This window comes from Vanessa atalanta, chromosome 19 (assembly GCF_905147765.1).
Source record: "Vanessa atalanta chromosome 19, ilVanAtal1.2, whole genome shotgun sequence".
In the NCBI taxonomy this organism is placed as follows: domain Eukaryota; kingdom Metazoa; phylum Arthropoda; class Insecta; order Lepidoptera; family Nymphalidae; genus Vanessa; species Vanessa atalanta.
Window position 1 is genome coordinate 5,939,671 of NC_061889.1, and position 14,419 is coordinate 5,954,089.

The 14,419-nt window shown below is 30.2% G+C and overlaps 1 protein-coding gene across 2 annotated transcripts in view; it reads right to left on the minus strand.

The window, feature by feature from the left end:
* The window catches only part of LOC125071271 (semaphorin-5B), a 49,560-nt gene that overhangs the window by 20,362 nt on the left and 14,779 nt on the right, over positions 1-14,419 (minus strand). Inside the window, exons 1-3 of one of the 2 annotated variants that reach the window (XM_047681429.1) lie at positions 10,677-10,707; positions 8,860-8,981; positions 5,604-5,706 (exon numbers count right to left, since the gene is read on the minus strand). In XM_047681429.1, coding sequence (XP_047537385.1) covers positions 5,604-5,706; positions 8,860-8,956 — 200 coding nt within the window. In that variant the 5' untranslated portion in view covers positions 8,957-8,981; positions 10,677-10,707. Of the gene's footprint in view, positions 1-5,603; positions 5,707-8,859; positions 8,982-10,676; positions 10,708-14,419 lie in introns of those variants that run through there. The other variant, XM_047681428.1, reaches the window with a different exon arrangement.

Sequence of the window (14,419 nt, forward strand, 5' to 3'; positions counted from 1 at the left end):
TCAAACAGTTCCAACACATGTACGTCATTTATCGCACGTAATATTTTGGTGACACAATAGCACTTAAAAAGTTAATTAATTGACGTTAACATTGATGATAAATGTAAATAAGGCTGATGTCAGTTATATATAAAATAAATTAATTAAAAAAGAAACTTTTTATCGTTGTTCAAAAACGTATACAATTCAGAATATACTACATATATATGTTATGTCATCAACAATATAGTATAGAATTGTGTGTGCAGGTTGTGTGAAACTAATCAAAAATTCATTTGACCCAAAAATACTACCTGAAGTTAAAAAAGGCGTAAAAACCACCAATAACCGAATGTATTATTACTATTCATAAAATATTAAATTTAAAGCAAGCGAAGCCGCGAAGCGCATCTTCTTATGTTTTAAATAGTATATAGTTTATATACTAAGCCCTCCGAAACCCGCTGCATCTTCTGATATAAGTTTAGTGTTGGTTTAGTAGCATTTTCAATTAGTCAAAATAAAAAATAAAAAATGTTGTCTTTTATAAGTACAGATAATCACGAAGAATGTTATATAATAACTATATTTAATAATAAATAAAATCAAACTTGCAGCTAAAAAAGGTTAAACAGACTATACAAAGGTTAATAAACTAGTTTCTTTAATATGGAGGCGAGAATCAGTTGAACAAACATTCTGTTTTAATAGCTGGTTACACGCAGTACAGGTTACACAGTGAATTGACATGATATAGCAAACATATTCCGTTCCTTTGTAAAACACCGACATTACACACGGGTCATAAAATGTACACCAATCTGTTAATTTGTCCAAATCGATTTTTTTTTTGTATTCAACTTTAGGCTTATATTTCTTAACTTCTCTCCGTGTATATTCGTTTATATATTTAACATCAAGTATATAAACATTATATAAATAAACAGATTTATGCTACAAGCTGTTATACGTCCTTACAGTGCTAACATTTGAAGTGAAAATACAAATACTTGTAGTAGCCAAGGATATTACCCACGATCGTTAGCACAGACACCCACAACCATATTAAAACAGTAATCTACAGTTTAATTTATTTAAGATAAAGTACACCGCGAGGCGGCGTCGCAGTATGTTGTCTGTTATCGACAAAAATAAATAAGTCGCGATTCAGTACACTGTATTTTTATATTATTTTAACGACCTTTAGTAGCAAGCTTTATACATATATAAGTTTTTATTTATAAATGTAAAAAGATACAGTGCCTTGTTTTTCTACTATAATATGTACGAGTACCAACTTAACATTGTGTTCATTCTGTACAACACGTTGTAAACATAATATAGTCGATATTTTTTTTAATAAGACTAAGTTTCTCCATTGTAAAAATAAAACTAATACCATATATAAAGAGTAATTTAAATAACCATACAAGAATATAAGTGGGTTGAATTTTGACGTTCACAATAAACTAAAACCTTCACGCCTCCAACATACAACAAAAAAGGTAAAATTGTACATTTTTTTTTTATAACTATAATTGACTTTATATATTCAACTCGTAAACACAAGACAGACATATATATTAAATAAGTTTTCAAACAAGTTTTATATTTTATGCAAATATTATTATCATATAAAACTGGTTTATGTAATAAATTGTTTTAATCATTACGGTAGGTCAATTCCCATATGCACATATTTTATTACGTTAATAAACTAAATCTAACATCAACTTGTATCACGTTACACATAATGTTTTAATTAGTTCACTTATACCGTGAAAACATACATAACATTTTGAATAGGCTATTTAACTTAATATTTCGATCAAGTCATACGAAAACGTAACGCAATATTTGAAACGGATTTTTATTAAATAAACCGGTTTTATACTATCACTGCTTATTACGAAAGCGGCCTGTGAACGACGTTTTTGGGAGATTCAACTCATAAAGCACCGAATAGACACCGATTTGATATTATACAAATACATATACACTCCAAAACAATAATATATATTCCAAAAACACGGATAATATATATGTTATTTTTAATTAAATAAATTTAAGTCGTAGCTACTTCTTTGAGCTCTTAACTAACTAAGCCAATGTCCAATTCGACTGCAACGTTTAAAAGCAAAGTTCTTGACGCAAATATATATAACGTGCTTTCATTTTGTTTTCACAAATGATTATTCTTAATATATAATGAGTATTCTAGCGATTGATTCTTTTTTTATAAAAAACGCGTGACAGTAATTGGTTATCACTACTTACAAACATTTAATATTAATTATAAACTACTTTTTGTAAATGTTATATGACCATTTTTTTATACTGATCCTACAGTTGTAATGTAATGTCAAAATTTCATTACGTTCGGTCAAGTGGTCGAGTCTTGATGAAGTAACAGACAGACAGAGTAAATTACGCATTTACAATATTAACATAGAAACTTCAATTACTACTTTCATTATTTTATTATAATCTAGTTTTAAGTTGTATCTATTAAAATTAAACGAAAGTACCCTTACAAATGTTTTCAACGATATTTAAATGAAATATACAAATAAAGTACACTAATCAGTTGTTAATACAACGTTTAAGATACACGAATATATCCATATGTAGTACACGAACAGCGGACTAATTAGCCAACATTCACACCAGCCTAAGAACACGATAGTAATCGCTGATTCCATTCTAGCAAGTGTTTAGCATGCATTAGCGCTTGATTGTACCGTTACAGGTTTGTTCCGAACTGTCCCGATCTATTAAATTGTAACTAACTTCACTACTTAACTAAACCCACATAAACAATCTTAAAGAACATTAATGACTATAATATGATAGTTTCATTACATTACATTAACAACCTGTAAATTCCCCACTTCTGGGCTAAGGACTCCTCTCCCTTTGAGGAGAAGGTTTGGAGCATATTCCACCACGCTGCTCCAATGCGGGTTGGTGAATACACATGTGGCAGAGTTTCGTTGAAATTAGACACATACAGGTTTCCTCACGATGTTTTCCTGCACCGCCGAGCACGAGGTGAATTATAAACACAAATTAAGCACATGAAAATTCAGTGGTGCTTGCCTGGGTTTGAACCCGCAATCATCGGTTAAGATGCACGCGTTCTAACCACTGGGCCATCTCGGCTGTATCGGATAGCTTCTTCCATTATCCTTATACGGAATGACTTCTAATTAATTATTATTTTTGTAAGCTTAACGAATACGATAAAATATATGAATTCAATCATAAACATAAACATAAGTAATGGTATTTATAATGCTAATGAATGCCATACATCGATTTTTGATTTCATTCACGATTCAATGACAGAATCAAATGAGGCAAACCGAATCAGACCCGATCCGTTATGAACCTGTATCTGATAAGAGACGACGTTTTATCATTCACTCGACAAACAGGTGAATGACTCAAAAAATAAAATTTTTAAGTGTAATCAGTTAGCGAGCGCAGCGGGACAAACATTATTATCAACATTAAAATAATATTAAGATAGCGTTTTATGAACCATAATTCATGTTTTTAATATATTTGCTTTAACGTTAATATATGGTGTATTAAATTAAACATAAAAATGTTTTATAACTTCGTTCGGAGATAATTACAAAGGTATATTTATTGGAGGTCACATACTTATTATGTTTAAGGAGTAGATACTAAGAATTTTAGCCGTATATATTTGCTCTATACAACTAAGAAGTTTCAACGTGTGTTCAAACATACAATTTTTTATGAATATCTTTATTAATAAATGAGGATTTTTTTTTGAATGTCTAATACAGAAAGCTAAATAAACCAATACACATGAAACTTCTACCAGGAAATATAACGCGTTTCGGTTTTAGCTATTGATGGGGTAAGCGTGAAATTAATGTTCTTGGTAAAATCTATCTATTGACGACCTCCGTGGTCGAGTAGTGTGTACACCGGTTTTCATGGGTACGCCACTCCGAGGTCCCGGGTTCGATTCCCGGCCTAGTCGATGTAGAAAAAATCATTAGTTTTCTATGTTGTCTTGGGTCTGGGTGTTTGTGGTACCGTCGTTACTTCTGATTTCCATAACACAAGTGCTTTAGCTACTTACATTGGGATCAGAGTAATGTATGTGATGTTGTCCAATATTTATTTATTTATATTTATCTATTTATCTCATATAGTTTACTTGGTGGTAGGGCTTCGTTCAAGTTCGTCTGTGTATTGTTGTGTTCCGATTTGAAGGGTAAGTGTCAGTGCAACAACAGGCACAAGGCTCATAACTTAGTTCCCAAGGTTGTTGGCGCATTGGACACTCAAGGAAAGTTATTTTATATAATATAAACCACCGATCATAGACATTATCGCCGTAGATGACCCATTACTACAAGGCCCATTTACTCGTACGCATGCCAATTTTGTAAAAAAAAATATAAGAAAATTCTAAATATTTCTATTGAAGATGTTTCTATCGTAAACCACAGTTAATTCTATTCTAGTTTTACTTAACGTTATTTATCGATCAACGGTTACATATTTCGAGGAACATATAACAATTCCCATCACTGCACTCGCTGCGCGGTTTTATAATTGAAAACGGAATACCTAATAATAATATAAACACTTAATAATAGTTAATTTAGAAGCCTAATCTTATTAAATAGATAATTCGGTACATAGAATAGATTACATCGGTGCCACAAAGAATAACACTCGTCCAAAATTGAAAATACCAGATGAAGATCAACCAATGTTGATGTTGCTTTCTAGTAAATAACGTTAAAAATAAAACAATAAAGCATTTAGATTTGTATCACAGATAACATGATGTTTTACAAAGTATATTAGAGCATTTTTTTTATCTACAAACTAGTTATTCACAATAATGCCGTGAGAATCAACACCGTTACACAATGACATAGATCTAGATGATTTCCGAATAATTTCCATAAAAGTAAGGTATAGTAAAAACTTTTACGACTTTTCAAATTTGTAACGTAATGCTGAACCCACACTGGTTTAGTGATATGCTTAATATTAGCTCCCACACGTTATACATGTAACCTTATTAAAAAGACATAAAATAAATTATGATATGAATACCATAATAGTTTGCTTCTATTAATATTTATAAATGTATACTTTTTATGTACGTATACTTTGTAATCAAAATAAATGTTTATAGTGTTAATTTAATAAGTAATCATGCAGTTTGTACAGATATTTTAGATATCGAGTAAAAAAATAGTAAAAAGAAATAGGTGTCCTTTACTTTTTTTAAAAAAAGAAGATATAAACATTTGTACAACAAAAATACTAATTTCAATCATAGTTAGATATTCTTTAAATAAATTATTTTAGCACTATTATTATTGTCAATAATTATTAATTATAGTCCAACATTATTTTTATAATTATTTTCCACTTGTACCAATTAATGGCCATATTATTATACCATTGTCAGATTTTATTAAAAAAAAAAAACAAATTCTTATTGCTTTATAGTAAATGTAAATAGAAAATCTATCTTTATTCACGGATACACGAGGGTTCTGTATAATGTGGAATAAGTAATTGTAGAGATAGTAAATAATAAATATTTAATCAACACTCACCTCGCGCCCACTATCACCTGGTCCCTTGCCACATCGAAAAGCAGTTGCGAAAATGATTTGCCGTCCTTATCTTCAAAGATATCACTATCAGACGCCAACAAGTCTGGAAATTTTATGATTTGTTCAAATGATGTATGTCATATAGATCTATCGACTAGAGAACTGTTAAATAAAAAATAAAAAAATCTAGAACACGACGTCGTATGTTAAATATGAGTGAAGGTATATTATATACAGCCAAAGAAATTAATTATAAAGTGGTTATCTGTTTTGAATGTAAATCGTATCTAATAAAAAGAATCAAACTGATGTTGCAGAGTCATAAAACATTTGTGACATATATATGTATAATAATAAGTGAACATTGCAAATTATTAGAATTTTAATACTTATTTCAAAGAGGGGAATAACCTTGTTTCATTCGAAAGATACTTTGCCGTGGATGTAAAGAAATTGTGCTGTTTTCTACAACACGCGATGGGTACTAGTACTTATTTCCTGCTGGAAATTTTCAATATATAAAAATATATTTCTTAGTGAAAATATTTTTAAATATGTATTATATAAGAAAATAATTTATTTCAAGCGTCAAATTATCATAATCACACCCAATATTGGTTTATTTAATGGGCTTTAGACTAAAAAATCTAAACAAATATTATAAAAAAACGGAAACGATGTTTAATGTCAATATATTAACAAGTTAATGTATAGTAAACATAAGGCCATTTTGATTTACAAACATCGCTCGGCGACAATTATTTATAATCTACTAAATGATTGAACGGCCTCGATAAAACTTGTAAAGCGTAGTTAGTGATTATGACAAGAATCTAAAGAGCTTTTGAGAAATCTATTGAATCGTGAATATTATTGAAAATTACGTCTCCATCCCGAGGGGCCGGTGCTGTAGCTCACGATGAGACAATTGCGAAATTATTTCTAATAGCATCGCATGTGTTTTGAAATTCACCTATTATTTTTGGGTACATCTATAATTATATAAAAGAAGTACATATATATACAAACATGCCTGTTTAAAGGATGTATTCTATATGTTCTATAAATATGCATTCTTTATTCAAAAAAAATTACAATAAAGAAAACATTGAAAGAATTTTTTAGTGTAATATTTCGATTACATTAGGTATTTTAATGTTTCTATTGAAAAGCATTTTAAAATTCTTAAACAAAGACTGGATGAGAATAGCTCAAGACAGAAAAAAATGGATTTAGATGGAGCCTATACTCGTCGAGAGGTCCTTAGTTCAAATTAGATTTATAAAAAAAAAAACTCTTATTAGGTACTAATAAATTGAGGCTTAAATAAATAAATAATTGAAAAGCATTTAAGTTTCTCAATAAATGTTGAATATAGTTTTGAAAGGCATATCATTTGAAACGACGTAACTAATTCTAGGGCCAGTATGTTATGTTATGCAATTCCTACAAACATCCTGCGATACATTCGCGAGGTCTGTCAACTTCCTCTCACAGATATGAGGTCTGCTAATAGCTCTTGCGAATAGAAAATACCGTATCTTAGATGGAGCTATTTTTTACCAACTACAGCGCCGCTAATGTATATAATGTCTGATCATTTTGACGAATGACGTGTTGTTAGCGTTACAGAATCCAAAGGATATATGCTACCTCGCTAGACATATTTAAAAACCAGGCCAATAACCTTTTTATATTCATTAGAAATTCAGTTTTCTGTCATCCGGTTTTTATTTATTTTTTATTAATTCGAAAATAAACCAAACATGATAAACTACATGTATTACAAATTATGTTTGTATGAATCGATGTCTCAAATTCTGGTATTACAGTAGACGTAGTATCTACATCTAAAATTTAGTTCTTGCACTATTATTATAGAATATTATCATAATAATTCAAATATCAAATTACTATTTAACTAAGGACGTAACCCTTAGTCTCATTAGATTATTTAGTTTCTACTTCTTACTCCACCAATAGCAAATTTAACATGTTGCAATCCAAAGAACTTCAATTACAACTTCAACGAACCGAACAAATCGCTTGGTTACGCGATTTCATAATTCTATTTCGTCTGACAAACCGAATATCTATGCATATTTTAAATTCTATAAATCATAACCGTGTAAAATGAGACTGGTTCCAATCAAACGTTAGCCAGAAAATATTTTCAAAATCAAAATGTATACAGACAGTTTAGTAAAGAAATTTTTCGATCTCAAAAAAACAAACTTACCAGACCTAAATATTCATTTATAAAATATAATAAACTTTTAAAAACATACAAAAATAATATTTGAATTTAAATTTATTTATTAATTGTTTTACGATTGTTCTTTTGAAGAAAATATATTTTTCCTTTTTTCTAAAATACTTATACGAAATACTGTTGAATTAAGCTTCGATTTTGACAGACTTTCTTTTTAATATCTGAAGAGTGAACGACATATCAAACATGTATTAAGCGATGTTATATTTATTGCATTTAATATAAAACCGGTTACGAACTATAAATTCGAAGAAAAAACTGTTCTAAACGTGCTTCCTTTAAGACGGTATTTTTTACTTTTTTTTTTCTCAAGTCGCTCGCAGTTCCGCTTACAAAATAGATTATACATTTAAACGATTTCTTAGAAACGCATTTAAAATATAGAACGCAAAAAGTAATTTGGTATAATTTAAATTTAAAATGAAGGTTATGTTTTTTATCTCATATGGGAATAATGAACCCACAATAAGTATCTGTAACTCTGTACCTATATTAAATTTTCATATCGTGACTATATACGAAGTGACACTGTTTGATGTACCTCACTTATTATCCTTACATAATCTTGAAATGTTTTGATTGTAGAATATCTAAGCGATACCTAATTCACAATACAAGACATAACTGATTATACTATACGTATGAGTGAATGACAAGCAATAAATTTAAATTTTATGCTACAAGTAATTGACTATATACAGTACTGTAAATGACTCAAATTCTAGTATATATAATAGTAGATGCAGGTAGAAATATAAGTAAATTGACTGTTGTACATAAATGAAAATACATAAAGACATTGTAAAACAGATTCCAAAATAATTATAAACAGACCGGCCGAACGACGAAAACAGATAGTTTCCGAGAATTCAATCTTCGCAAAATTCAAATTAAAATGGAAAGGCACTTAAGAAGCTATATTTTTTCGTACTGGACATGTTCTTGTAATGAAAAGTAATGATTTGTTGTAAGTTTTAATGTTACCTTGTCTATTGATTATCCTGAAATCATCTTCAGGAAGTTCGCCTTTACTGAGAGCACCGAAGAAAATAATAGCTGCCACTTTGTATATACCCCACATCTTGATAACAGTATTCTTATTAGTTCTGAAACAAAAAATATCGTTAGTGGTAAGTTATAAGTGAAATAATATTAGAAATAAATTAGCACTAATTTCTGATAATAAGCCTCGAAGTGTGTAAGTGCTAAGTTCTAAAAAAAATATTGAAATAGCACAAAATGTCACAAAAGATACGAATGGAAAAAAAGGTAAAGAACCTCGTGGTTATATTAACGAAAGGTAAATGTGAACAGGATACCGACACATTGAAGCCTTTCAAGTTAATTAAATTAGTGTTTAGCCAAATTGATATAGCATCCACGTAATTACAATCAGGTAGGAACAAAAATTTTATTAATATCAGTCAGTTTCCTAGTTTACGAAAAGCCACCGGAACAATTTCACCTCGAGCGCAATATTATTAAACAACTGACGGATCACGAGTAGAATTTTGGATTAAATACTTCATCTGACACGTAATTCAAGAAAACGATACATCAAAGAATATTACTAAAGATATAAACTAGTAGTGGTCATAAAACGCCCCCTTGCGGTACTCCAACTCAGTGACAAAATGTACAAAGTGAAACTTCGTAAAGGTTTGTTTTAACCGTTGTTTGAATGATATCAGACTACTGTCAATCTTTACATCCATTTGCTTATCTGTCCGTCACTGTTATCTATGTAACAGCGAAAACGTTTTATTTTAACGGCGATAACATTTCTAACAGCTTTTATCCAGAGGGAACTGATTTCCTTTAATATCAGTATCAACTAGTTCTCGATATAATATTATATCGACCCTTTTTATATCTTACTGGTCTCAAAAGGAGAATGTATTTTATTTATATATTCAATAAGACATAACAAGTTTTTAAATGATATCAAAAAGGTTATCTTATTATTTAAAAAGTAGTAAAGAAAAAAAAAAGTATTTCAATACCTTATTTACTTATTAAAGGAAGGTACTTATATCAACTTGTAAGGTGTACATATAAACGTTGTTATAGCACTTATATACAATATAACAATACAATGGCTTCAAACTACTATTCACTCGTAACAAGATTAAAATTTTAGATTTAATTTTGTTTGTTTGAAACTAAAACATAATACAGAAGGATTTAATAAAATTCTTACAATGTATAGTTTTTAAGACGATTATAACATTGTGATGGTGGTAATGATTTTTTTTTTTTTTACCACAAACACCCAGACCCAAGGCAACATAGAAAACTAATGAATTTTTTCTACATCGACTCGGCCGGGAATCGAACCCGGGACCTCGGAGTGGCGTACCCATGAAAACCGGTGTACACACTACTCGACCACGGAGGTCGTCATAGATGATTATAAAGATCGCCCTGATCAGTCATTTTCAACGGAACTAGTCTACTTGCTATTTATATACATAACTCATACAAGGTAATCCAAAAATCTGCAACAACAACAAGCTTTCTCTGGAATAGAAGAGGCTGCCATATTCTTCCGAACTTAAGTGTAACTTCGACTATCTCGTCCCGCGATTCAAAATAAAATAATGACCTTAACATTATGTTGGACAGGATGTACAAGGAAAACTAGTAGAACATTATATGACAAAACGTATAAAAAGGTTACCAACCCTGGTTATTACTCGTACAAACTAAATGTGACAAAAAAATTAATTGCTTTTGCATTACATTAAAAAAAAACGCCATTAAACTCGACATAACGCGAGAATTAAAATATATAATATTACCCGAGAAAACCAGTATCTATGAGGATGTATTTTTTGCCGGCTCGTTCCAGACATCAGTGTGGTCTAATAATATATTTGCGAGTTATGACCGGAATCGCGTTATGGCGCAAAAAACTGTACACCTGTCGGTTAGCGGAGCAATCGCAACTGAGGCATTCAGGGTGAATGATTGAATGTTATTACTACGACAAATTAATATGACTTAATCGGTATCTCGACGGTGAAATGTTTTCTTTATAATTTATAGCGTTTATCGGTTGTATCTTTAACAGCGCTGAGTGCTATTAATTGGTGTTATCGCTCCCTAGCGGCATAGGGTGTTCCTTTATTGATATCACGTCTTATATAACTAAGTAATTCACATTCCTCTTATATTTGGAATAATTGCTCCCTGATTGCATACTAATCTGTACGAGATTCAATTGATATAAATATACGTACGCAACCAGTCCAACTTCGCACAGACAAAATTAATTCGTCAAAAATCCTTCCATAACGGATGGTTACCGTATAAAATAAACATATGTTCCAAATTAATTAAATTATACGCTGTGCGTTGATAATCAGTCAGGAGTCCGGGTAAAATATTTTATAAATACAGTTTTCTAAGATTCTTGGTAGTGCGATCTAAAATAGTTTATCCTATTAACTTCTGAGTTAGTCAATGGTTTGAAACTATGAGTGTTAATAGTTCACTTTGCAATGAGTATAAACACCATCTTTTACCGTGTTAATAATGTCCCAGGGAACCCGTATGACTCTTAACGTGGTATTATTTACTTAAACGTGTTAGTTGCAATTTACAAACAGTTATTTCCATGCTAAGCAATACAAGGAGCTGTCGATGAAATGAAATGGTCAATTGCTTGTATTTATAGTAAACTTGGTATGTAGTCCCCGTTACATACCCACGACTGAGAGAAGGCCCGAATAAAACGGTACTCAGACAAATGCGAAATTTGATTAATAAATAATCCTTTATAAGAATAAGAACACATTTATTCAGGACAAACATATATTACAAACATAAAAAAATAATTAAACATTAATTAATGATTATAACAAAACAACAATACAAGAACTAAAAAATTAAATTAAAAAAAAAAAGAAACAATTTTCTATAATACACAAACACAATCTTATCATATGATGTCTGCAACCGTGATGTGTCCCGAAAGGTGTATTCAGCTTCAATTTTGGGTTAGAACCCAACACTGATTTTCAATGTTTTCACTAATATTATTAACGCGAAAGTGAAACAACTCAACCGATCATCACGAAATTTTGCCAACCTCAGCGGATGTGAAAAGGACAGCACTTATTAAAACCTACCTGAACCTACCACTCACACGCGAGCTAACGGTAAATAGTATTTTAATAACCTAGTGTTCATTCTTTGAGACTTTTAAATCACTTAATTCATTTCAAGCGTATGATTACATACAACTAATAAGACCTTCTTAATAAGTTATATAATAATATTTAGGTCTCGTTTCTTATCTTTGGAATAACAAGAATGCTTCTTATTGAACATAGCTTTCTCAGTAAAAATTAAGCGTAGGAAGTCTATATAGATATGCAAATTGGTCTGATCAATAGTCGACCACTACGAGATAGTCGACTAGTAAGATAAATCTTATGAATTAAAAAGATCTCACTCGTCAACCTTATTATATCCCTAAGTTTTCCAAACAATTTTTTCATTTTAATAAGTGTAATCATTTTAAATTAAAAAAAACCTCGAGATTTTCGTTATTTTTTATTAAAATCAGCATCTAAAGCAGATGAACGTTGATACTATGAATGTATTAACTGAAATTGATATTGCGGCTTAAATCATACGCAGACAAATTCTATCCTTGTTTTTAGTTCTTCATTCGTTCTTTTTCTGCGGTTCAAATTGAATGAATAAAGAATGAGATGTTTGTATTAAAAAAAACTCATAAATATAGACACAATCAGAGAAAAACTTTATTAAATATTAAAAATTGCAGTTGATTTTTCTTTGTAAGTATTGTACTAGAATACCCTCTTCCTGAATGAAATAAAAAAATTATATATACATCTAACTTTATCCTTTTTCAAATTTTAACGAAACCTATGATACATAAGAGATTGATTTAAACAATAAGTATCAAAATCGGTTAACGATATCCGAATCTATCAAGTAACATACACACAAAAAAGCAGTCGTTACAACCGGCCTCTGAGCTGACGACTTCGGTTTCGATGGAAGCTCAGAAGAAATATTTGTTCAGATTAAACGTGCATTCACCGTGCTACAGTGTTTGTTTTTTTTTTCAGACAACACACATATTCAAGCGAAGGTAGTTGAAATTTTTTTAAAAACTACTAACCTATTGTATAAATCAATAACTGCTCTACGCGGTAGCACCCGCTTTAAATAACTATAATTAGTCCATCAAATGTAAAAATGCTTTTTCATTTCTAACTGGTAGTTCCAGAATTTTGCACCTTCAAAAAAAAGAAATAAAATCTTTAGCTTTATTATATACATATATATATATGTATATTAGTACAGATCAGCCATCAATTATTTAACAAATAAAATCAAAATGTTTATAGGTTACATATAATCTGTCTCTATATGATCCGTTTGGGCGTGATGGTGTGAATCACCCAACCAAACAAAACTTTCACATTTTAACCATTCGTAAGATTAAAAAAACGCGACCAGATGCACCATTCTAGACTACAATTGTGACTTAAACTTTAGTCAGGGGACTTCAAAGCACGTCTTACAAAATAACAAGCGCCTTGAAACCGAACAAAAAACCCGTAACCATTCCATTATTATCTCGGCAAAGGCCAAAGCCCTCTGTACTAGGAAACGACACAAAGCGTGTAATTTACATTAAACTATGTTATATAAAATCGTCAGTTACGTGCACACGTTGTTATAAAGTTCATTTTGATACGAAATTAACGACACGCCCCGGATTTAGACTTTTTTTAGTATTAAGCGAGGAACTGCCAACAATAGTATGGCTTCGTCTCGGTTATATTTTCGGAACTGCTTCTACGGTTTCAATTAAACGTAAAAGCGAAAATTAAAACCATATTCTGAAATTGATAGGACGTGGAAACATAACGACAAACAAAAAGATTTAATTCATAGATTTTTTCATAAATATTTTTTTTTCCGCATGGCAACAATAATATAATTAAGGTATCTTCTGAAAAACGTTTTGCTGTAAATTAGAAACAGAAAATATGAATTACATGAACAAAACTCTTAAACATTTTTCATAATTTTACAGTTTCTTAGCAATTATAAAAAAAACAAAATCAAACAATTAAAGATCTTATTTTAAGCATAGCAATGAAAAATTAATAAACAAAATACTCGGTTATATAAATTCATCTGCGCATTATATTATGGTTCAAGTACTCTTAATAGTTTTGCCCTATATATTACGAACTCATTGATTATTCCGTCTACACTTTATGCAATTCTCTAAACACTCATGATTTAATTGATTTGTTGAAGGTAACAAGAATTATCACAACAAAACATACGACGTATAATAAAAAAAAAATAGAAAATCTGCTGCAAATTCAGTTACAAAATTAACTATTTGTGTTTTATTTAAAACCTACTTAAGGCGGACTCGAGAATGGCAAATGGATGTTAAGTGGTAAGATATATATTAACTATCCCTTACATCTTGAATGCAATTAAATATGATATTCTAGCTCACTCACCTTTCAAACTTGAATAC